Source organism: Augochlora pura, chromosome 9, assembly GCF_028453695.1.
Source record: "Augochlora pura isolate Apur16 chromosome 9, APUR_v2.2.1, whole genome shotgun sequence".
NCBI classification, from domain to species: Eukaryota; Metazoa; Arthropoda; class Insecta; order Hymenoptera; family Halictidae; genus Augochlora; species Augochlora pura.
The window spans coordinates 12,894,002-12,918,312 of NC_135780.1; the positions used below are offsets into that span (position 1 = coordinate 12,894,002).

General features: G+C 50.6%; 1 protein-coding gene across 1 annotated transcript in view; it reads left to right on the forward strand.

Annotated features, from left to right (window-relative positions):
• Positions 1-4,816: 4,816 nt before the first annotated feature.
• Positions 4,817-24,311, forward strand: part of LOC144475237 (one cut domain family member 2) — an 81,218-nt gene continuing 61,723 nt past the window's right edge. Inside the window, exon 1 of the mRNA XM_078190923.1 lies at positions 4,817-6,527. Within this exon, the coding sequence (XP_078047049.1) occupies positions 4,847-6,527 (1,681 nt within the window). The 5' untranslated portion in view covers positions 4,817-4,846. The remainder of the gene's footprint in view (positions 6,528-24,311) is intronic.

Sequence of the window (24,311 nt, forward strand, 5' to 3'; positions counted from 1 at the left end):
CACGATTTAGGATAATTTTAGAATAATTGTCAAAGAGATTATACAAAGTATAATCCATAAAATTCGTAACAAAATTTATCTTTTAAATATATCGACGCAGTTGGCTGGTTAAGAAATCAGACTTGACGCTAAATCTATCGAAGTTACCGGGGGTTTTGCAAGATTGTTGTTTATAAAATATATTTCCAATGAAAGGGTGTTGTATAGGGTTTAGGGAACTGTGGAAGATTTTTCCATTGGGAAAAACCGTTGCCAAGGAAGCGACATCGAGGAGCGAGCGAGCGGTTCTTCCTCGAATACCGGTTTCCCGTCGGCTCCCTTGGAGCAGGGTGCAAAGAGCAGCGTCTAGTCCCTGAGCTGGTCGTTGCTGCGCCCCTCGCGGTCTCCTCTCGACCCCTGCGTATCGAGTTCGTTACAGATCCCCGTGGCAAGATCTCCACCCCTCTGCGCTCCCCACCGTGCAGCGCCTTTCCCCTCTGGTCCCGACGAAGGACGAATCGCGCGAAGAGAAAAAGAGAAAGAGAGCGAGCGAGCGAGCGGGCGCGAGAAAGAGAGAGAGAGAGAATTAGAGGGGAGAACAGAGAGAGAGAGAGAGTGTGTGTGGTATAGTCGCGTCCGCGATCTGCGCAACTCGTCCGCTCGCTGGGTCTCCGTCGCGCGAAAGGGGTTGAATCGGGCCTCTCCGTTTCCACCCCTGGCGTCCTTTTCTTCCGTCGTAGACGCGCGAAATCCGGCTAACCTCGCGAGGGACAAACATCGAAATCATTGTCCGCGAAAAGTCCGAGGAATCGTCGAGAAAGTGCGTTTGTCCGCGCGCGCGTTCGCCGCGAGAAGGTTCGCCGTCCGTCGGGTGGCTGGTGTGTTTTCCAGGGGCGACACACGCTCGCGAGGGTGCGCGGACGCGTGCGCGTCGCCGGGCGCTCGCTTGTAAATAGCGTGATCGCGAGTCGAAGAGGATCATCGGTTAGCTCTCCGTGACGTCGATTCGTCCAACGATTCTCCATCGCGTCCGAGGACTTTCGAGGAAGGTATCGACTCGGCGTCGAATCGAACCGGCTCGCCGTAAAATCGATTCGGGCCTACCCCTCGCACGCCGCGCCGACGTCACCGTCACCGACGGCCTACCCCCACTCCGGCCGCGCTCCATCCCCTATTGATCTCGCTATCGACGCGAGAGCCCCGCGAGCCGGGAGGAGAGAGAGAGTCTACGTCGATAGAGTCTCTCGGCGGTTCGACCATCGTCCTCGACCCTCGATCAACCCTCCTTTCGCCGAGGTGCCGGGGGAGAAGACCCAGGGGAGGACATCTTGGAACACGGCGAAGCCCCCCTCGCCGCGATACGCCCCTCTTCTCCTCTTCGAAGCTTCTCGCCGCCCCTGCGGAGACGGGGATGCGCGTTTCGATCGCGGAATTGCGTCCAAGTGCTCGGCCGTTCCGGAGCGCGTCTCTCGCCTCGCCAAACGCTACGGGTACACGTGGAGCTGATCGATTCTCGGTTCTATCGCGACCGTCACGGTGGCAGTCGCGCCGCGGTTCGATTGCGTATTGATCACGGGATTCGGTGCGGCGACGCAACCGCCTCGGAATATTCGAGAACCCCCGGGAAGCCGTCTAGAAACAATTTATTAGGGGACGTACGTCGTCGCTCGCCCAAAGAAAACATCTCTCTCTCTCTGCTGACGAAGGTGTTCTCTCGTTCCGGCGACCAGGACCGTGTCCGCGCCATTCACGGATCACGATCCCGTCCAGTTCGAAACTGTTGCCAAGAGGATACTATGTAGAAGAGAAGTCTGCTACTGCTGCTCTCTCTGTCTCCTCTCTCTCTTTATCCAGTGGGACGACGGACGTTTCGTCGACGTGTGTCGGGAGACAAACAGAAGACGATCGAACGGGCCGGCTACTCGATAACCGGATCGAAGAGGCCGTGGCGTAGTCTGTCGGGAGCAGTCGGAAGGTGGCCAATCGAGAGGATAGGTCGCCGGGTCCGGGGATAGCAGTCGATGTTTATGCTCGAAGTATCGGCGCATCGAGCAACGTTGGTCACGAGGTATCGGAAAATCGATAGAACGCTGAGTGACGGCAGAGTGGTGGCGGCGTCGGTGGCGGCGTCGCCGTTGCTGGTGCTGCTCTGTTGGTGATAGTGGCGGGTGGTGGTGGTGGTGGCGGCGTCGGCGTCGTGGTCGTTCTTTGGTGGTGGTGTGACTGTGTGTTCGGTGGCGCGCACGTAGTGGTCGCTCGCGGCACACGACACGATATAACGTATTCGCCGACGACTTAGACGGGGTGGCTTCTCGTCTGGTGACTTGGAAGACCCTAGACTCGCCGGGGACAGAGAGACTGTGTACACGTGCGTGTCCCGGGGATATCTTCGCGCGCGTACACCTGGAAAAACAGAGAGAGAGAGGGTCTCCGCTGCGTACGAAGCCTGCACGCGAGCGAATAGAGGCAGAGAGACCGGGGAAGAGAGAGAAAGATATATAGAGAGATAGAGATAGAGTGTAGTAGGAGCGGGAGAGGGTACGGAGAGACGAAGAGATACACGAAGAGACAATCGGTGCGACGGAGAGAAAGTAAAAAAGGAAAAAGACGATCGTCGAGTATATCTCGTGGCGACTCGAATCGAACTTCGTGCCGGTGCGGTAGTTGCGTCGCGTGTGTTAATCCTGATCGACGAAAGGGGGTTAACTTTTCACGTGGATCGTGTCTGGCAAGGATCGCGCGCAGGTACAGGGAACACGTCGGTGGCGCGTCGGTGATGGTGTCGGTGTTGGTGTCGTCGTCGTCGTCATCGTCGTCGTCGTCGTCGTCGTCGGTGGTGGTAGTGGTGGTGGTGGCAGCCAGGGGGGTGTCCCCGTGCTACGCTGGTCGGAGAGAGACGGGACGATAGACGATAGACTGGCGCGAGCGAGGGAACGTGGATATAGTACGAGTCGCACCTGGACCCGGAGGAAGGAAGCGTAGTTAGAGCGTAGCACGCGTCAGAGGGTGTCGCTTACACCGAACGGCGAGCGTAAAAAATAAAGAACCGAGAGAGAGAGAATAAGAGAGAGAGGTAGATAGAGGTAGAGATAGGGAATATCAAAGGGAGTAAAAAGGAAAGAGAAAGAGAGATAGAGAGGAAAAGGGAACACGCACAGAGAGAAGGAAAACGAAGCACGTTAGAGGTAGTAGGGTGGACCAGGTGGTAACGGTGCTACTGGCGGTAGTGGTGGTTCCCGGTGGTGGTAGTGGCTCGTGTGCCTCGTGTCCGGGGTTGGGGGACGGAGTGAAACGGAACGGAAGGGTCTCTCCTCTGGACAGCTCGGGGGTACCGGCGGGAACAAAGTGAGAAAGAGAGACTGTAGTTCGAGGAGTTGCTGAAAAGAAAGATAGAGAGAGAGAGAGAGAGAGAGAGAGAACAGCACGGCCCCCCTTCTACAGCACGGGTTCTGCTGACTGATAGGTCTCTCTCGCTCTCTCGCTTGTCGCTCGACACGAACTAACGTATTCACTGGAGCGCGCTTGGTGTGCGTTCTCTCACTCGCTCCGCGTATGTCATGGGCGCACGGTGGTCGCCGCTGCTGTGCTACCGGATCTCTATGCCGATCCGACCGAGTGCCGGAGCGATAGAGGAAGAAGCAGCAGCAGCAACCTTGTTGTCGGGAACACCGTCGACGTCGGCGTCGTCCTCGTACACGATCGTCCGCGACGACGTCCTCGTCGGCGCCGGGATCGTCCGTTGTCCCTCCTCCGCTTCGTCTCGTTGTTCATCCTCTTCTCGTTCCGCGTGGAGGCTGTCGTCGGTCGCGGGAAGTCGCAGTCGGTGGTGGCGATCGTTGTCACGCTCGATGATCCCAAAGCTGTCTGCCTCGTCGGACGTTCAGTGACGACGCGGACGGTGATATCGCGGAAACTTTTTCAGTGAAGCAGCAGTAGCAGTCAGCAATAGCAGTAGCAACAGCAACACGTATTAGACTTCTTCGGAGGTGGTGGTCGTCGCTCGTTTGTTGGCTCAGTGTCTTGGCGCGGATTCGAAAAACGAACCTTTGTGAACCTTGTTGCAATCGGAAGTAAACAAACCGTAACATATATAAATATATATCTATATATAAATATATATATATATAGATATACACGTGTATATGTATATATACCGGCGGCGGCGGTAGTTTTCTCCGTTCGAAAGGGAAAAATAGAAAACGTGTGCGGTGTGTGATATCTCTGTACCCGGAGTGTGTGCACGCGGTGTGTCCGAGCACGGGAGAGCGAGTGCGCGGCCACACGAACTAGATGTGCGTAAATGGAAGGTATAGGGGACATAGCCGATCATCAATCGCATAGCGAGCAATTACTGGACTCGGTCGATTCCCCGGCGGCGGTTTCTACGCATGGCCGGGGAACCGGTGGGGGTGGCTCGAATGGGAACTGTGCAGGTGGAGGAGGTAACACCGGTGGAGGTGGTAGCAGCGCCGGTTGTAGAGGAACGGTGGTTGGTGGGGGTAGGCATCACCATCATCACCACCACCATCACCACCATCATCACCAAAACCAACAACAACAACAACAACAGCAGCAGCATCATCCCCATTCTCATCACCCACAGGCCCATCATCAACAACAACAGCAACACCATCAACAGCATCAGCAGCATCAGCATCACCAACAGCAGCAGCAGCAACATCATCATCACCACCACCCGCAACAGCAACAGCAGCAGCAACATCATCATCATCATCATCACGAATCGGACGGCACGATCGGTGGGAACGGTGGTGGAGGAGGCGGAGCAGGAGGAGGAGGAGGAGGAGGAGGAGGCCGGTTGCACGGTGGTGGAAGTGGAAACGGTGGAGGTGGTAGCGCAGAGGGTATGTCGTCTTCCGCCTCGCAAAGTCCCGACATCGCGTGCGCGAGCTTGCCGCTGGAACTACTGGCGGCCGGCGCGCTCGGCGTCAAGGAGGAGCGAGAGCTCACCGCCGCGGAGGATCTGTCGTCGTCCCAGGAACCGCCGAGTAACAGTGGCAGCAGCGGTGGTGGAGGTGGCGGCAGTGGTAGCAGCGGCAGCAGCAGCGGCAGCGGCGTCGGCGGTGGTGGCGGCGGCGGCGGCGGCAGCAGCGGTGGTGGTGGCGGTGGCGGCGGCGGCGGCGTGGTCGTTGTTAGTGGTGGTGGTGGTGGTGGAGGTGGCGGTGGCGGTGGTGGTGGCGGTGGTAGCGGTAGCACAAGCAGTAGCTGTAGTACAAGCAGCAGCAGTGGCGGCAGCGGCGGAGGTGCCGTCGGTGGCGCCGGTGGTGGCAACGGGAACGGCAACGGCAACGGTAGCAGCAGCGGCAACGGCAACGGAAACGGTGGCGGCGGTGGCGGTGGTGGCGGCGGCGGCAGCGGCGGCGGAGGCGGCGGCGGCGGCGGTGGTGGAGGTGGTGGTGGTGGCAGCAGACAGAACGCGAGGGAGTCCCTGTCGGTGATCGTGCCACCTCAGGACGTGGACGTGGACTCGCGTGACGCCGACTCGGAGCTGCTCAGTCCGGGCAAGCTAACGCCGACGTCGGGGATAAGCGTCTCGGTCGCGAGTATGATCGACGCGACGGACTTCAGGGCGATGCAGCCGGAGCCGACCTATCAGACACTGACCTCGGTCGCGGAGAGGATGTCGCCGCCTGGCTTCAGTCCGGGCTCGTCTTACGCGACTCTGACGCCGTTGCAGCCGTTACCGCCGATCTCGACGATGAGCGACAAGTTTGTGTACAGCGCGCACACCGCTGGCGGCGTCACCGGCAGTTTCGCGGTCATGCAGAACAACGGCCTCGGTAACATCGGCCTCAGCATGAGCAGCTCGCCGTACGCGTACGACAAGCTGCCCTCGATGAGCATGTCGCCGCCGCACAATTACCCTTCGCCCGGCGCCGGACTTCAGCCGAGCCCTTTGTCGCCCCAGAGCGCCTACAGCCAGAGCGGACTGAACTCGCCGCACAAGTCCGCGAGCCCTCACTACGATCCGGCCTTTTTGCCGAGGTTGCAACAGAGCCCGGCGGCGTTGAGCCCGTCGTCGCCGCCGGCCGTTTCGGCGACGGCCAGTTTCGCGCCCTCGCATCATTCCCCGCCCACGCACTCGGTGCCGGCTGCCTCGCCGCCTCCCATGCAGACCCAGCTGCAGCAGCAACAGCAGCAGCAGCAGCAACAACAGCAACAGCAGCAGCAGCAGCAGCAGCAACAGTCGATGCAGTCCCAGCAGACGATATCGCACACGCAGCACGTGCAGCACACGTCGGTCGTGATGAAGACCGTCTCGTCCGCTGGGAACGGGGCCGGCGAGGTCGAGGAGATCAACACCAAGGAGCTGGCCCAGAGGATCAGCGCCGAACTCAAGAGGTACAGCATACCGCAGGCGATATTCGCTCAGAGGGTCCTGTGCCGTAGCCAGGGCACCCTCAGCGACCTCCTGCGCAACCCGAAACCCTGGTCGAAGCTGAAGAGTGGTCGCGAGACCTTCCGACGGATGTGGAAGTGGCTGCAGGAGCCCGAGTTTCAGAGAATGTCGGCCTTGCGGCTAGCAGGTTAGTCTCCTCCGAAACACCTACACCACTATACTAATACTACTCTACTACTCTACTACTACTACTACTACTACTACTACTACTGTCTTCTCTCACTTTGACTAAACGGTGCAATACCACGACAATCTGTCTATCTATATCTATATATATCTATACATATACATATACATATCTTTATATATACATATAAATATACACACGTATGTATATGCGTATGTATATATATGTATATACATATACACTGCTCCTCTTGACACCTTTATCTCGCTAACATTACGACCACCGCGAATCTGTCGTCTAATCTACCTTCTACATGTACACGCTCTCACGCGTACATCTGTGTCTGCTGCGTTGTTACGCGTCGACGTATGTATGTACACGCGTATCGTTATCGCTCGATACGATCCAGCGTGTCGCTCAATCGTGAAACGATTCTACGCTCGAACACCGCTGTGTCTCTCACTGAAAACGCGGCCAAGATCCACGTCGATCTATCCGAATCTACCGTGTGCTCCACGTCCGATGATCTAGTTCCCCCATTGTCGGCCTAGACTCCTCTCTGTTAACGATTCGACGCTATCCGCCTATATCTATACTACAGTCTATACCACACACGCGAAGCCGACCTCTCGGAATCTACCACCTGAACACGGGAGAACTCTCTCTCTCTCTCTCCCCCGAGAGGGAGGGAGAGAATAGAGGAGGAATATAGAGAGATGGAGCGAAATCTCGAAAAGATGATCGTCACCGGAAAAATCGTTCCTCTCGATCGGTCCGTCGATGGCCGAGAGAGAGAGAGAGGAGAGAGAGTGAGAGAGAGAGGCGGAAAACGCTCTAGCAAAGAGGAGAGACGGGTCGCGGTACGTCGGGCAAAAGGACCGTGGCGATTCTCTCTCTCTCTCTCTCTCTGTTTTGGCGGCGACGAAATCGGACGACGAGCGCGTGCACGCGCGTAAGAGACGCGGGCGGAAGCGCACACGTGGCACCCACGTGGAGAGGCGTTCCCTTCCATATCATTCAGAGATAGACGCGCGGAATAACACTTTTCGAATTCAACATCCTTTGCCCCGGCACAACACCGCGTACAGTTATTGATCGTGGTCACGCGGCGATAGGCGGAACGCGCAGCCGCGACCTCGCGGACGCCATGTTCGCCATGCCGCCGCCACGCTGTCGTCCAACCCCCCTCCTGCCACCACGGATTTCTGCCCTGTCCCTCCCCTGTCCCTGTCCCTGTCCCTGTCCGTCCAGGAACATGTTATCTATCTGGCCCGAGACCGAATTCGCGCCCGAATGCCACGGGCTTCCATCCTCCGCGTCTCTCGCCGACTTCCCTTTATGCCCGACCAGCCGAAACTACCCTCTTGCCCGGACACTTGGGGCTCCTCGCTGCTTCCCTTGATCCGCGCCCGGACCTGCGGATCTAACTGATTTCCCGATGCGACGGATTTCTTGGCGGCGTCGAGCATGTTTCAGTACCAAACTACCCCTGCTTCGCGACTTATGCAGCGGCGAAACTACCCTTCTATTTTCTTGGAATATTCCTGGATATCAGAGTTCGTTTTCTTCGCAATCTTCTGCTTATTGTAGGTTAATATTCCAATATACCGTTTAATGAAACAGTCGCGTAGGCGCCGTTTCCACGCGAAGCCTCCCCGCGCCCTACCGCCGAATTCGTGTCAAGTGGTTCAAGAAACGTGTCCGTATCGAGCCGCGAGACACCATAATGGCGTCAAAGCTGGTCGCCGACCATTCCGCTGATATACTGTTCCGCGAGTGGCACGATGTTTTGGATACTAAACGATCCTCGTGTCCACGGCAGGGGTTTAGATCACCGTGTACCGAGGGGGGGGTTAACATCAGTTATTCGCTAACTAGGGCAGCCCGCCGGTCTACTCTCCCCGGCCATTCAGGGGACCTTAATTTCGGAACAACGGGCTTCGAAAACCGTTCCCCACGAACTTGTAAATCCACTTTTTCCATTCTTCCTTTGCGACGCATTGTCTAGGAAACCTCGTTCTCGTGTGTAACTCCGGTTGAACCACGACCACCGGGATATCCCTTCGCGAAGGCGTCCCGCGTCCAACCGGCGGCCATAAAACGCCCCGAAATCACCGCGTGGAAACGAAGATTTATCGTTGGACCGAGCTAAAAAGCGTTTAGCGGTTCTTACGGTCGTTCGTTTCTTGTTACGAACGCGTCGAATTCTCGCAGCTCGCGAACGGTAACAATTTCAACGTCTCCGACGATGCTCGGCTTGTATCTCGTTCCTATAATTTCCCTTTTTGCGAACGTGCCGTCTCGTATCGCGATCGCCCGGATTTTACTATTTATTGCGCGCGCGATCTGTTAATATTCCCCGCAGGTGAAGATTTCATGAATTTAGAACGAACTCGACGCAACGCTCGCTACCAGTAGAGTGCGAGAATGTCTCGTCGATTCGACGAGCAAAGAGTCGGTACGCCCTAGCAATAAATCGTGGTTGAATTTAACTCCTTGGCGTTATTACCTCTTTGTTTCGTCCTCGATTATTTCCGACAGGTGATTCAAATTTTCTTTCGATTTAACACACGTTGAGTGCCGACAATCGGCCACTAAAATCGCCACATAGTTGAAGCAATTTAATCAAAGCGAAACTAGGTAGTTAATATTTATCATAAGTGTTGATATTAGGAGTCAGATTTAGTCAAATTCAATTTGTTCAAATGCAATCAAAATGAATTTTTGAGATTGGTCAGAAATTAGTGTCACCCATATTTAAGCGACGCGGCGGTCAATGTGTTAACACATTCGCATCGAGAATTCTCGTTGTGCTTTCCTGAAATGAATAGAAATACGATTTCTATAAAAATTTAAGGAAAAATAACCCAGATACGAATGTGTTAATAGAAACGATTGACGGCCATATTTATCGAATCCGACACGTTATCACAGCGCAAGGGGTTGAAAGAAGGGAAATAAAAATAGCAAGATGACCAGAAAATAAAGGATCGACGAACGCGAAGGTGGATTGTCGTAGGATTAATACAGTGAAATTAATCTTGGAAAAAAGGGAGATTCGGCTGCGGAGCAGTCGAAGAGTCGTGGACGGCGGGTAAACGGCGGTCTCGCGGGTCGGCGAATATTAATGAAGCCTCCTCTCGAAGTAGCCCAGTGACTCGCATTCGGCTGCTCTGCGTTGGGCAAGAAGGTCAGGCCAGATCGCATGCAAGATGGCGAATGGGGTGGGGAGGAGGGGGTTAGAAATAAGAAAAGCAAACTCGCGTTTCGGGGCGGACAAACATTTCTCTCTGGAGTCTTTTCTCAAACCCTCCCGGCTTCCGTCGTTCCTTTTGTACGCCGGCAAAGGCGTAAAGATAATGTCGAGGAGGGCCAGTAACTATTCTGTAGCTAGCATCTCTCTCTCTCTCTTTCTCTCCCTCTTACCCTGCCCCTCTCTCTCTTTCTCTCTCTCTATCTCGTTCTCGTTTCTTCTCGCGCCAACGGAGGTTCGCGAGGGTCGTGGAAAGGCCGAGGGAGACCGAAGAAAAGGTGGCAGTGGCGAAAGGGTTCGAGGCAGACAATGCTGGAGGAGAAGGGTTCGATCCAGTGCCCTTCAGATTAGAGTCCCCCGCTATTGTTTCCCACGTTTCTTTCTCGCTCGTTCTCAAAGCGTCGTCTCATTAAAACACGTTCGAGAGCGCCGGCGAGCACAGGTGTCCCTCTGGGAATCGCTCCGCCAAGACGATCATTTCCACAAGAAAATCATCCTCGCGTCATCGCCCTTCGATGACGGGCCACCGCCTCGACTCGGAGCATCCGATACCTCCGTCCCGGAAAATCCGATCTCGCGGCGTCGTTGCCGGCTTCTTGCCGGAAAAATCATCGACTTCGACTCGCCGGCTTCGACTCGACGACTCTTTGTACCAGCTGTAGCTTCTACTCGAGACAATCTGGACTAGATTTCTTTGGACGGAGAGATCACTCGCGCCTCGGAAAATCTGATTTTAAGTGTCGTTGCTGTAACTATAAACTTCGATTCTCAGAGACGGGGACTAAATAAAAATCTGATTCGTATCGTTCGCATAATAAATGCATTCTAATAAATTCTAATTGCAACTAGACCCCGACAGCAAGAAACAGTGACAAACTATCTAGATTAAAATGTCTTAAGAGAGATCGATCTTATAACCAATCTCTCGCCAACTTTGATCACAAGAATCATCAACTTCTCGTTAACCAGGCATAGTAATTACGAATTACTGAATTGTTAGACGGTGCGGATCGTTATGCAAAATAACAGTTATCCGTATCGATCCGTAGAGAAACGAGGATAACATTCTTCCTCTTCCCGAGCAGCTCGAACAATTTGGAATTAATACGTCAACGTTTCCCGTAATCTCTCTATCTCGGGTGCTCCGCCGTAAACGCATGAAACGCATAAAAGAAGGGCGAACACACGGGTCTCTCGCACGATCCGAGGTCTCGTCGTTTTCGCGGCGAGAACGCAGCAAAACTGCAGGTTGCGGGCGATCGCGAGACACCGCGCGCGCGGTCCTAAGAATGTGCCACGGCACGACGGCCGACGCACACACACACACACGGGTCGGCTCGTAAATGATTCAGCGGTTGGGATCGATGGGAAAACGGTGCTAATTCCACCGGCCGTATCTTGAGCCGCCGCCGTTACCGCTCACGATAATGGACACACACACACACACACACAGATGGTGTAGTAATAGTCGCCATCGATCGCGCGCGCTACGGCTGACCGAAGGAAACACGGTTTGCACGGCGGCGTGCTGCATTTTTTACGAAACGGAGAAACAACTCCGCGCGCGGAAAATCCTGGCCTAGGCCCGCGCGGGCCTAGAGATCCCTCGATGAATGATGCAGCGATCTAATCATTCCGTGCAAACGGGCCGCGCCGGTGAACTTTGATCGAGCATCGATTAACAAGGGGGGGCGGGGAGGGAGCCTCCAACTTTCACCGTCCCTTAATCGCTGATCTGTTTGAACGGCTGCTTGCGAAACCGGCCGTCCGGCCTGGACACTCTGCTGGCCGAAATTCGGAGAGGCTTTCGTCTTCTGCGAATTTCCATTCCGTCGCGTCGCTCTCGCGATCTCTTCGATTTCCATCGCGATCGGCGGGAGATCGCGAGCCCTCTGGTAGAATAGACGCTTCTTCGTCGATAGACGTTTTCTTCTTTAATAGACGTTTCTTCGTTAATAGACGACGTCTCATTTTATTCCGTCGCGCTCGTCGCGCGACGATTATTCTCTGTTTCGTTCGCCGGCAGATATAGACGCCGTGTTTCAAGAATTCCCCTCGCTCGTTTTATATTCCCAGTGGCGATCTAGAATGTCGAGCCTAGAGCCGCGCCGCGCAGCGTTCAGACGCGAATGTCTTTAGAATTTTTACGCGAATAGAGAGGCATAGAGGTATAGACGGCCGAGTTCTGCTATTTTTGGGGAAAAGCCGCAACGCGTGCTCCAGATTGTTTTAACGACAACGTTGCGCTTCTCGCGATGGAATATATCGTAAATACGCGCTTCGATCGCGTCTGCTCTATGCGACTGTGTGGAACAAAGTGTCCCGTCGCTCTGTTTTAACCCTTTGCGGTTCGAGTGGCGACGCTAAAAATTATTATGCGTAATTATTACACGTTTCAAAATAATTATCATCAAAATTAATCGTATTGAAAAAATTGTCAAGACTTGTTAATTGTCGCACAAATCGTAAAATTCAATTCTATAATGTATAAAATGCTCCAAGTTATACAAAATGGATGCACTGTGAGTCCAAAGGATTAACACGTCACATGATCTTATCTTCGACTGGACCCAGAACTTGCAAACAAATATGGTTTCTGATGGCACGTGCTTCTCGAAGGTTCTGACTTCTCGCTCGGTAGCGATCGACGCATCGTCGACCTAAAGAAGCGAACCGTCAGACGCGTTGCGAGGCTTCTCCCTGGGTCTACCGTGACCCGGCTATTCGAAGCCGGCGTTTATTTCAATTAGCGATCAGTTATACGAGAATTTCAGAATATTTGTTCGTCGACATTTCTTTCGGTCGTCTGCAACCCTTTTCGAACTGCATCCCCCCTAAATAACTCGTCTAACAAAATTATGTATATATAAAGTAATCAGCCGCATTAATATTCGGACACCTTCGCTGTTTCTTGAATTAACGAATTTATAGTTTTTTAACAAGCTGGATCGCTTACCTTAGATTCCACAAACACAAGTATTTATTTCCATAATTTGTACAGTTTTATTGTTAATCGATATGATATGAAACAGCGCTTAATTTCGACTTGGCAAAAATATTCGGACACTTTACGTAAAACAGTAAAGATACGGAGTAAAAATTTCTCGACGAATATCAACGCGGCCCACCGTGGATACGAAGTTCGCGGTCGAAGTCCCGACGACGACGCTCGGCAGTTTTAAATGTCAAACGGAGAGCCGCGCGGCCGCGGCATTCGCGCGGCCGGTTATAAAATCAATCCGACGAAATATAAATGTGCGGGGGGGGAGGGAGGGAATCGAATCGAGTGTGTAGCATAAAAGGATCGAGGCTGGATGATTATTCTGGGCCAGTGTTTTTCGCGAGCCACGGAGAAGAGTTCGGTGGACGCACAAAGGGCAGAAGAACTCATATTTCGTTTGTTAATTCAACGTGCTCGAGCGTACCCTCTCACGGCTTTCAGGGCTGGTTTGAAAGAAACGCAACAATCGGCTTTTCAAGATCAAACCCTGTCTTCTCCGTGTAGCATAATAGGGGATGAAAATTTCATGGAATTAGTGTTTACGCAATGGAAGCTCTTCTCTCTCTCTCTCTCTCTTTCTCTCTTTCTCTCTCTCTCTCGAGCTTCGAGTCTCGGAGCCTCGAGCCTCCCCGAACATTCTTCCGTTCGGTTCTAAAGCCGCATTCATCCTCTTCCAGCGTTTTTCCTGCTCGGTTTATTCCCAGATCGCGGAAACGTCATCGATGACCTCGTTACAACTCCGACGCGTAACCTTGAAGCGACAGTTTTCCGTCCGGAGCGCGGCCCGAGTTTCCCTCGCCTCGCTTGATAAAAGTTAATTAAAACGAAGACAGTCGGACGGGGAGGCTCCGCCCACGCACGCAATTAATATCGGAGGAGATTAAGTAGTCTCTTTCTCCAGAGCTACCGATTCCGCGCGGTTTCTTCTTTTCAATGCCGTGCGCGCGCGCGCGTTCTCGCTCGGGTTTACGCCTCGCTCGACATTATTGCGTTTTAATGATCTCGGGGGGGGCACCTGACAGGGGGGGGGGGGGGGGCAGCGTGTACAGGCGCGTAAATGAAACGAAGAGTCGGCTCGCGGATCCGTGGACCCCTTTTCCGCGCTGTTATTATTAACGAACGCGAGTCCGCGGATCCGAAACCACCCCCCTCCCCTCCGGACGAAATTCATCCAGTAATGACTGCCTCTGGCCCGCTTCTCCGACTGTCATTCGCGCTTAATCGCGTCCACCCGGTCCGTTATCGATCGGCGAAACGGGTCAGGTACATTAGTTACAGGGACTCCCGTGTCCACTCATTTAATTTTGCCAAAGATACGCCCCCAGGTCCGATCCCTCAGATTCCGGCTACCAGACGCTGGATCCATCTAGAAAGCCGGTAAAAATCGAACAGATCCATCGAAGAAAATTTTTCTGACACTTTCAAACCAACTTTAACCCTTTGCACTCGAATGGCGACTCTAAGCCACCGCTTAAAATTGTTACGGTACGTTCTAAAATAATTTTTACAGTAGGAAAAATTAAATTTCAAAAATTATTAAAAGTATAACTGTTATTGCATAACTTACAAGATTCAATTTCATATGCATAGAAACATTTTGTCATGTAGAATTTTTTTAATCCTTTGCACTCGAAGCCAGTTTTACTGTAATTCTACAATAATTTTTCCGACGTACAGCATTTTCATTTTATATGACAAAATGTTTTTTATGCATGTGAAATTGAATCTTGTAATTCATAATACGAGTCTAATCTTCGAATCTACGACGAGACGACAATGTTTCAGCGTCGCAATACAGCGCCGAATTCCTTGAAACAGCGTCTTCGATTTCACGGCTGTCGTATCGCGCGCGACTCCCCGAAAAAATAAATAAACGCGGAGGAAAGGACGAGGCTCTCGGCTTTAAAGCGCGAGCCGAGGGTCGATCGCCGTGGGATAATTCCACACGAAATTATAACAGTATCGACAATTTGTCGGATATCGGATACTCGGTGTTTCAACATTGTATCCAGCGGAGCCGAACTGTTTCTAATTGCTTCTTTTAGCGTTATTGAGATCGCAACAATGTTTGCGAGCGAGATTTACCGAGCATATATTGTAATAGAGCATATATTGTATTAGAGCATAGATTGTAGCAGAGCATAGATTGTAGTCGAAATCGGGCGAGGTTGACCGAGTCATTGTTACAAAGTAACACGCGGTGGTCGCGTTTCACAGTTCCAGCGACGAATATTCCTGAGAGATTGTTCGAAGAATTTCTCGATCACGTGGCCCGGGAGATTTTAATTTGGCCCACTCGCAGGCGAGACACGCGTCCCGTCCAGCTCGGCGTCGAAGAGATTACAGATGCGTGTGACAGCTGCGAAAGGTGTCGTCCGCAGCCCCCGAAACGCGAAGAATAGGGAGGGGGGGACACCGAAGGGGGGCGAAAGAAAGAGCCGTGTAAGTGACGTCACGTTCCCTCGTGGTACCCACATCATCTGTCGCGTCGTTACGGAGGTGCTTCGTAAAGAGAAACCGACACACTGTCTAAGAGGTTCCCCGTTCGAGGACGAGAGACCACGTGTACTCTCCCGTCCCCCTTCCTTTCAAATTAATTTGCAATTCCTCGGGTTCCTCGATCCGGCGAAACGCTCGCCGCGTTCCTTTTCACCTCTTCGAAGTTTACAAACTCGCGCACCTGTTCTGAAAATTCGCGCGATCCATTTGCAGTCGATGGTTCAGAGTTTAAGTAGATTTCCCGTTGTCTTCTCTTTCAACCTGTTAGCTGCGTACGACGTTTATACACGTCCTAAGGAAATGGCAATTTTATATCTTATAATAAAAATATTTCATCCACGATTTATATCAAAATGCTTGTGGTAACATAGTCAACAATTTCGCACACTTTAGGATAATTCTAAAATTATATATTCACAATATATAATATTCTACAAAATTTATCTTCAAAATATATCGACGCAGCTGAGTGGTTAGCTGTTTTAATTAATATTAATCTACTGAAATTTCTACAAGACTGTCGCGATAATTTTTAATTTATTCATAGACGTATAAGTAAATACATTGACCTTCTCGATTTATACAGTACTCTATGAACAAATTATTTTGGACACTTGTATCGAGTTTTTGGTATTTTGAAAGTAGCATTTCAATTGTTAAGCTTTTATTTTTGGTGCTCCCGGAGAATATCGTTTTCGCCCCGAAAATAGGGTCTCGTTCTAGGATTAAATCAGCCCGATCTATAGAAAGTGCTCGTCGACCCTCCGACTATAACAAAAATCCGTGCCGAATATCAGATATTCGACGCGTTCGGTGTTCGGTTCGTATGTTAAAAGCCGGCGGCTGAATAATACGCGGATCGATGCAATTTTCCCAACAACGGCCCATTAAAAATTCGCCTCGAGGCTGGTTTATGGTCGCGGGAAATCGTCGGATTCGCAAGGTCCCATCAAATATGTAAACGGAGAAGCGGGCAGCCGGGGTTCCCAGGGTTTCCCGAGGAGGCGACGGTGTTCGCCTTCTCGCCGCGGAAAAACCGGTTTACATTTTAAAAATAATCACGTCCACTCTTTCCAAAGTTGTCAGAATATTCGCGGAGAAATCTTCGGCCCGTCGCCGTGGAATGGCAGCCATCTCGAGTCCGTTTCCACATTTAGAAACGCAGAGCCGGCCTCTCTATCCCGATAAGACAAACGTCGGTCCGCTTCTGATTGACGCTAATATTTCTATTAACGCGGCCGTCGTATAAATACACCTGTCGTTATGTCCTGTTCGAACGGGGTTCAATCCGTTCGTCTATTCTCGAAAAATAATGCCGCCGCCGCCGCCGCCGCCGCGCGTCCGTCCCCATAATCGACGAAAATGATAAACGACGTTTCCGTTTCGCCTTTAACCGGGCTCTGCTCGCATAACAAATTCTTCCTCGTTCGAGGACAATTTATTAGTTCCCTTCGGAAAACAATTTCGCCTGCCCAAAGGATCACGGAAGACGATATTTAACGGTTCGACTGCCGCGCGTCGACGATCTCGGCGATGCTTAATGATATTAAACGAGCGAAATCGTTGAGCTAATCGAGTCGAAACGGTTCACTTGTACGTTACTTTTTTCCAACATCCCGACGCTATTGCGGTTCGCCGATGAAATTGGCGAGGCGTAAACGGAACTGACTCTCAAATCCAAATAATTCTGTCGCGCGCACGCGGCGGCGCAGCGCGACAATTATTTAACGAGCTGACCGTAACAGAAAGCGTCGCAGATTATTTTTTTTCCCCGATAAAGTTTGCAAAACCGTTGCACCGATCGGCGCTGAAACGATCGCGAACAATCGTTGCTCGGATATGTTTGCGGAAGCCGTGGAAAGCGGCCGGAAGAGTTATTTAGAGTCGGTGAAAGACGCGACGGAGGATTTTCGCCGGTTTAAAGATCCCGCGACGCTGCGGGGGGTGGGATCGGTTGTTCCGAACGGTGGAAGTTCTCTCCCTTTGACGTTAAAAAGTTTCCTTGGCGTGGCCGTGTGTGCCGCCGCGTTCCTCGAGGCGCGTTTCCTCGGGATCCTCTGCCTAGCCGCGGGGCGATAAAGAGCAATCGATGCGGGCTTTTATGCGCGAGAACGGCCAGGAGGACGTGTACCGTGCGGTGACCGCCGCGGTTTCCGGGCCGTAGTCACAGGACAATTATTTTCAACGTGTTGGCTCTCCCCTGCTCCGAGGCGGCATTCCTTTTTTTTCCAAGTATAGAATGCCCTCACCGCGCATGACGATCGTCCCATTATTAATAATTAAAGACGTCGAAATCGGAGCCTTATAGAGGGCTCCGCTTCCCTCGTTTCTTTTCTTTCCAATGTTTTCACGACTAGCTTATCCGGACATTTTCTGGAATACTTTTCTGGACATTTAAAGTGGTCGCCGTGGATCACTTTCAATTAACCCTTTGCAGAAAACGAGTATGGGTTTTGCAGGGTTTTTCAATTTAAATGGAAATCCAAGATATATATTTAGACTTCTAGTGTTGCCATTTTATATATTACGGAATTTTGCGACTCGCGCAACAGTTGACAGCTCTTAACAATTTTCTAAATATAAATGAATATAATAATATAAATTAAGAATGAAATATAATAAAAATTAGCGGCGCCTTAGAGTCGCCCCTGGGCCGCAAAGGGTTAATCTTTCATCATCGAGAACGTGAATTTAATTATTTGTGGAGAATTTTCAATCGCCAGGGTTCGGCGCGCGGAGATTCAACATGGCAGCCGCGCGACGATTCTTCGTCGTTCGATTAATCTCGAATTATTGTCCGAAAGCGTGCCACCGTGCACGTCTTAACAATCTCCGCGGAGAGGATTAATTTTCACCGGGGCTGGAATTTCCGAAAACGTCTAGACGCAATTCACGGTGGTACGGTGGACATATCGGGTCCGTTCACGTGAAATGCAGTTTAAACACCGTTCGGCTCCCCGGTTACGAATATTATTACCAATATTATACTAATTCTGGAGCACGTAGCCAGGAATTTTCGACTATTATCGTGTAATTCCGATTATTCCGATCCCGGATTGCGGATCCTCGATACGGCCGTGGGGGTAGCGGGACACGCTCCGGGCGACTCGGAGCCGCCAAACGACTCCTAATCATCGCAATAATCCGGGACCGTCTTCCCCGGGAAAACGTATTCCGTGGCTGACTGATCGCGATATCTTAAGAAACGACAAAAATCGTCTCGGTAAACCGATCGACGCGCGCCGGTGTCGTCTCAAGTTTGCGAAGCGGATCGCGAGCGCAGCGACCCAGGTGACGCAAACGGCTATTAATAACCATAGCGCGTTAAAAATACATATCCCGCTGAAAAAAATATTGCGGAACCTAGGTCGCGTTTTTAAAGGATTTAAGGGATAAAGGTCGCGGAAGGTATACCGCGTCGCAGGAAGCTGCCCGCTCGATTTTCGGAGCGGAGCGGACGTGAGAACGTTTTTAGGAAGGTGTTGGTTACCAGCCGGTGGTCGCAGCACGCGCCGAAACGCGACACCGAGAGAGAGGCCTTACATGCGTGTTCGCTCGCGCGTCGTGTGACGCACGGCCTGCGAATTCCGCTCGTCTTGGATTGCCAATCGGCGGACGCTCTGCCGTAGGACATCCTGCGGGGGCTTCGTTGGTTCCGCTCCGAGTCTCTACTTCCGTCGCAAACAAATTTCCTACCAACCACCTTCGCGCGATTGCTACGACCACGTTTCTCGTCCCCTGGCCACTTAAGATTATTACGTACTCGATCCTCTCTCTGCCTCGCAAATTTCTCCGCAACTTTCCTTCCAACCTCGATTTCACACATGAATTTCAATTTTCCGGTCAATTAGCTACTCGTTAGCTGCCTCTAGAATTTTACGCGTCCGCGACAACGGTGAATGGATCAAACACCACGCGGTCTGGGCGAGTCTTGCGACGAATGCGTGCCATTTTTCTTTCGTGCGATGACCCACTCACTATAGCATTATTTAACATTAAGGGTAGTATAACTTTAATATTACTTAACGATATTTACCATTATTCAATATTATTCTCGAAAGCAAATCGAGTGCAAAGCTATATAGCTAGTTCATTTCTATCCTCATTTATTTATTTATTTATGCATATATGCAAGGGTTATAGAGGCTCTAGTGTACCAGAAATATTTTTAATTATACAAAAATTATACTCGCAGTCTAGCTATTACATCAGGTCGAAAAGAAAGGCATCCGCTATCTTGTCGCCTATAACCTGTCAAGTAGAATTTAAGCCTCGCAATTTTAACTCTCTATAGCTTTATTCCACCTTGTCAAATTCGTCGCTACAAAATCTTCAAATGCCATAAAATCTTCAAACATTTTCAGAACATTGTCAAACGTTCCCAGAACAATTCTTTCCAAATATTTTCTCAGTCAACATAACTTTAGATACAGTTTAGATACAGTTATCTCGGGAGATTTAAATAGGATATCGATGCGGGGTTTTTGTACGTTGGGGCACCGTTGCGATCGATTCTCCCCTGGGAAAATCAATTTTCACCGGTCGGGGCACGCGTCGACTCGGGAAAGTTTGTTTTCGGCTGGTCCGCCGCCGTAGAAAAGGCTACTCGGTAAATAGAGCCGGGCGCGACGGGGCCAGGGGCGACGAGATCAAGGTGCAGATGTCACGCGGAACACCTTTCATGGTACAGCTGTTACGCCACGCCGTGGATCTAGGAAAACCGTAGTGTCCCCTCCCCTTCTTTACGATCTCGCGCGCCAGCGAGTCGACTTTTCGAATTCTAGTTCCTTATGGCTTTCCGTCGAAGCGCTTTCGCGGAACGATCGGGATCCTTGTAATCGCTGTTTCGAGGCGATGGAACGAACAACTACACTCTACTGTATATTAGGGTAGGTATTAGAGTATGACTGTATTTACTACGGTATAACTGTATGCGTCAGAGTTTTCTGATTTTTGCTCTGGAAAAAAGAGAATTCGGAATTTTTCTGTCTGCTACGTTCTTTTGCCTCGTTAAATAGTTTTTAAGCAAAATTTCCAGATATAAATATTTTTCAAGCAAAATTGCTAGGTATATAGGTAAATATTTTGTGAAACTATTGGTAATAATTAATGAAATACTCTCTATGGTACGGCATAGTTCTTTATACCCTGGCAAAGAGAATTATTAATCGAAGCAGTAATTTTTTAAGACAATACTTTGGAAATAATTATTTGATATATCATATAATGTGTTGAAATTTATAGTAACTATTCGATATTCTCTTTCTTGCGATTAGTATTCGAGAAAATAATTATTGTTCAACATCTGCTTGCTTTTAATATCGTACGTGAAATGTTCAACCCTACTCGCAGTACTTCGATCGTAAAAATTTGATAACAATAATATTTACGCACGATAAAAATTGTAAAATGTTAATTCGCGAGTCACCTTTTGCATTGTTGTCTTACATATACCAAAAGGGCAAGGTGTAAAGAATCGTTTCCCAATATGTTCGACCCCTCGATTATTTTCACATGGCGATCGTCGATCGGCAGGCTGTTCTTTTTTTTTAGCAGAATCACGGTGATTTTTTGTTCGTCCCTCGGCCGTGGAGGATCGAGGAGAAATATCGATTGTTCCGGCGAACGCATTGTCACGGCCGCCTGAAAGAGCGTCGCCGCGCCGGCACGTTGCTCGTTCGGCTCGAATTAAACTTCAGCCAGGTCGTTGATAAACGAAAGGTGACACTGGTATGTTTTACGATAAGCCTTGTTCCTCCTCGAACGACGATCCGCGCGCGGCTCGCGCAAACGTTAACAAGAACGCATGTAAGCCGCACAATCGAAAGGAATCTTCGCGAATCGGGGCCTCGTACTCGTCGAGCTTTTTTCCTCGTATCGTTCCCACGTTGCCGTACATAGAAACGTCGCTCGCGACGATTCCAGACAGCAGAATTTCGCTCCCTCGCCTTGCCGGCGTTAACCCCCTTGTGCGCTAGAACGACGAGTCAGCCGAGTGACTAACATTTCCTGCATAATTTAATAAACACCGACTGCCGGTCGCTTCCTCCGAATCGAAATTTCCAATCGAAAATAATCCTCTTTGGTCTGAGAAAAATCGTGGTGGGTTCAGTGATTACTGTTTCTTGTATATACTCTTTGGACAATTTTACATTGTATGCTGGACAGGAACGATAGCCAAAGCTGAAGAAGAACGGTGATCTGTTTGATTGCTCACTCTTGTCTAATCAGAAATTTATTTTCATTATTCACTGTTAAAAGTCCAGGGGAAATATATAATTTTTCTAGAGGACAGGAGACTTCGTGCACCTTTTTAATTTACAGACTGTTCACTAAATAGCTTCTGTAGATAGAAATATAATTTTCGATTACGGAGATATAATATTAAATTCTAAATCCCTATTAATTTGTATTTGCGATAGGTAAATCTTTGCTAGTTTGCTTAGGCAAGAAAAATGTTTCTTCAACGAAAAAGCGAAAGATCAGAGATTCGAACGATCGTTATTAACTTATAGTCGAACATAAATAATTCCATCGAACGCACTCGGATCGGATCAAAGAGACGCCAGAAACCCGCCTCGAAAATTTGCCGGAAGCTCGGCAAAGTTTTCTCGCGCGCCAACAGCAAATCGAAACGTAGATTCGAGACGGTCGCTCGATAAAAATCGACTTCTAATTATCGTCGTGGTTCCGGCACGGAAACGGTGCCGAAAAGAGCCGCGTGCAAACAGGACGAATTTCCGCGCGGGAAGTTCAAAGTCTCGGGAAAGAATTCCCGTTCGGGCGTGTGTAAGAAGGACGAGAAAAAAAAAGGACAAACATTTCCGGAAAGTTTCGTGATGAATTCTCTCCCCGAGACTGCTTTCCACGAGCTGACTCATCCTCCACGTCATGCATGCGGTATATATGTCTATGTACACCGCACGGAAACACGTATTACAACACAAAGTCTCTCTCTCTCTCTCTCTTTCTCCCTGCCTCACCCTCCCGGTACACGGACTCGCCCTCTTTCTCTCTCTCTCTCTCTCTCTCGGCCTCGGTCTCTCTCTCTCTCGGTCTCTCTTTCTCCCGGCCGCTTTCTACCCTCTTTTCCGCCATGTAGACGTAGTAACAGGGTTCTCAGTGGGAACCGGCTTACTGTTACGAGGCATACATGTCAGTCCCGCTACTGTTACGTACGTGACTCGCGTATGTACAGGCTGGTACCGTCCAGAAGGGGATGATTCTTCGCGTGGCTAAAAGAGAAAAGAGGAGGAGGAGGAGGAGGAGGAGAAAGGGGCGGAAAGAAGAGAAAGAAAGAAAGAGAGAAAAAAAGAGGAGCGAAGGGAAAAGAGAACCTCGGAGAGCCCCTCGACTCTCTCTCCTCTCTGCGCGCGACGCGGCGGAGGCTCTTGTTCCCGTTTTTCGTTAACGCGAGGCGCGCCTCCTGTTTGATTATTCGAACATTTATGACGGGCTTATTAGAGAGCCTCGAAGACTCTTCCAGCCTGGCTTCCCCCGCCGACAACCTTCTCTCACCCGATCTCTAGACATTCTTCCGCGGCGTTTAACGCGCATCGCCGCCGATTTACAAACGCGTTCCGTGCCCCACCCCCCCTCCTCGCCCCCCGGGAAAACGAGACAATTTTCAGCGCTCGATTTTCTTTGCGTTTCTTCTCCGCGCTGCCCCTCCCCCGAAGAATTCCGTTGTTGTCTTTGGCGATCAAAGCGGGGTGGACCTCTCCCCCCCTCCCTTAACACCCGGATTCGGTTCGTTTTTTACGGATAGCCGTGTTCGGTTCCGACGGGGGGGAGCAGAATTTAATAAGAGCCGCCTTTGACGACCGAGCCGCAGCTTTTCCGAATATTTACAGAGATTTTTAGCGAGAGAGAGAGAGAGAGATACGGTCGGGCCAGTAGCAGCCTGCTGCGGACGACTCTCCTTTTAAGGGTCCACGGGGAGAAGGGGCGCGGCGACGCCGGGGAATAATTTACAACTGCACATAATCGTTCCGACCCGAATATCCGAACGATTATTCAGGGGACCGGTCCCGGGGAATTATATACGTGGCGCAGAAGGGGATGACAGGGGGCCGCCTTTCAATTCCGTGGATCGAGAGGGAGGAGGGGAGGTCCGCGAACGGCTAGAAGAAATCATTCACAATCTGTGCTCCGGCCGCCGTAACGGAGATTTACAAACTTTTTCTCCGCGGCGATTGTTCGCCGCTCCCGGGGATCGGTTGATTTCTGGCCCGAGGTATCCCCCGATCGTTTTCTCCCAACGTTTTCAGCTGCGCGGACGAGTAAGACGTTACGGGGGACGGGAAGGTCCCTCGTTAAGGAGGGAACGTGCGAGAATCGCGACCAGCGATCTGCATGCCGTCATGGAAACTGTTTTCTTACACTGCAGCTTCGAGTTGCTTTCTATAATCTCGCAAAAAGCCTCGACGACTAATTCTGTGGATGCGATCCTTTATTTATCTCGAGATCTTGACGAACCTTTACGAGATTAGAACGGAGAGCGACGAACAAGTAGAACAAAGAGACGAGGTGAAGAAATAAATGGAACTCGCTGGAATAGAGAACGACGTTAATATAGAAATAAACGCGCAGAGTTAACACTTTATCGGTCGTAAACATTTTTGTTTCTATTTTGATTTTATTTATCTTATCGCGAAAGGTATTTAATATCTAAAAATTTATATAATAATATTGAAGCTTGTAGTACAATTTAACACGTTTACCTCGATAATAGATAACAAATTAGGTTACTGTGGCTACCGATTGGGGGGAGAAGCCGATTTATAGGTCGATAAAGTGTTAAAGAATACTATCCTTATCTTGATTTAATATACAGTTACGGGTGTAATGATTTACATTTCGAAGCCAGTATAAAGTATCGATCAAAGTTATGCTTTGATTTTCTCAAGCTGCAATCCGTTCATTGACGATTCTTGAACTTGAGAGGCTCCCTGACGGATCAAAGATCCCTGAGAACTAGTCTCCGTTAGGTGAACAAGCGCACCCCCGTCCCAGAGAACATCGTTTACCC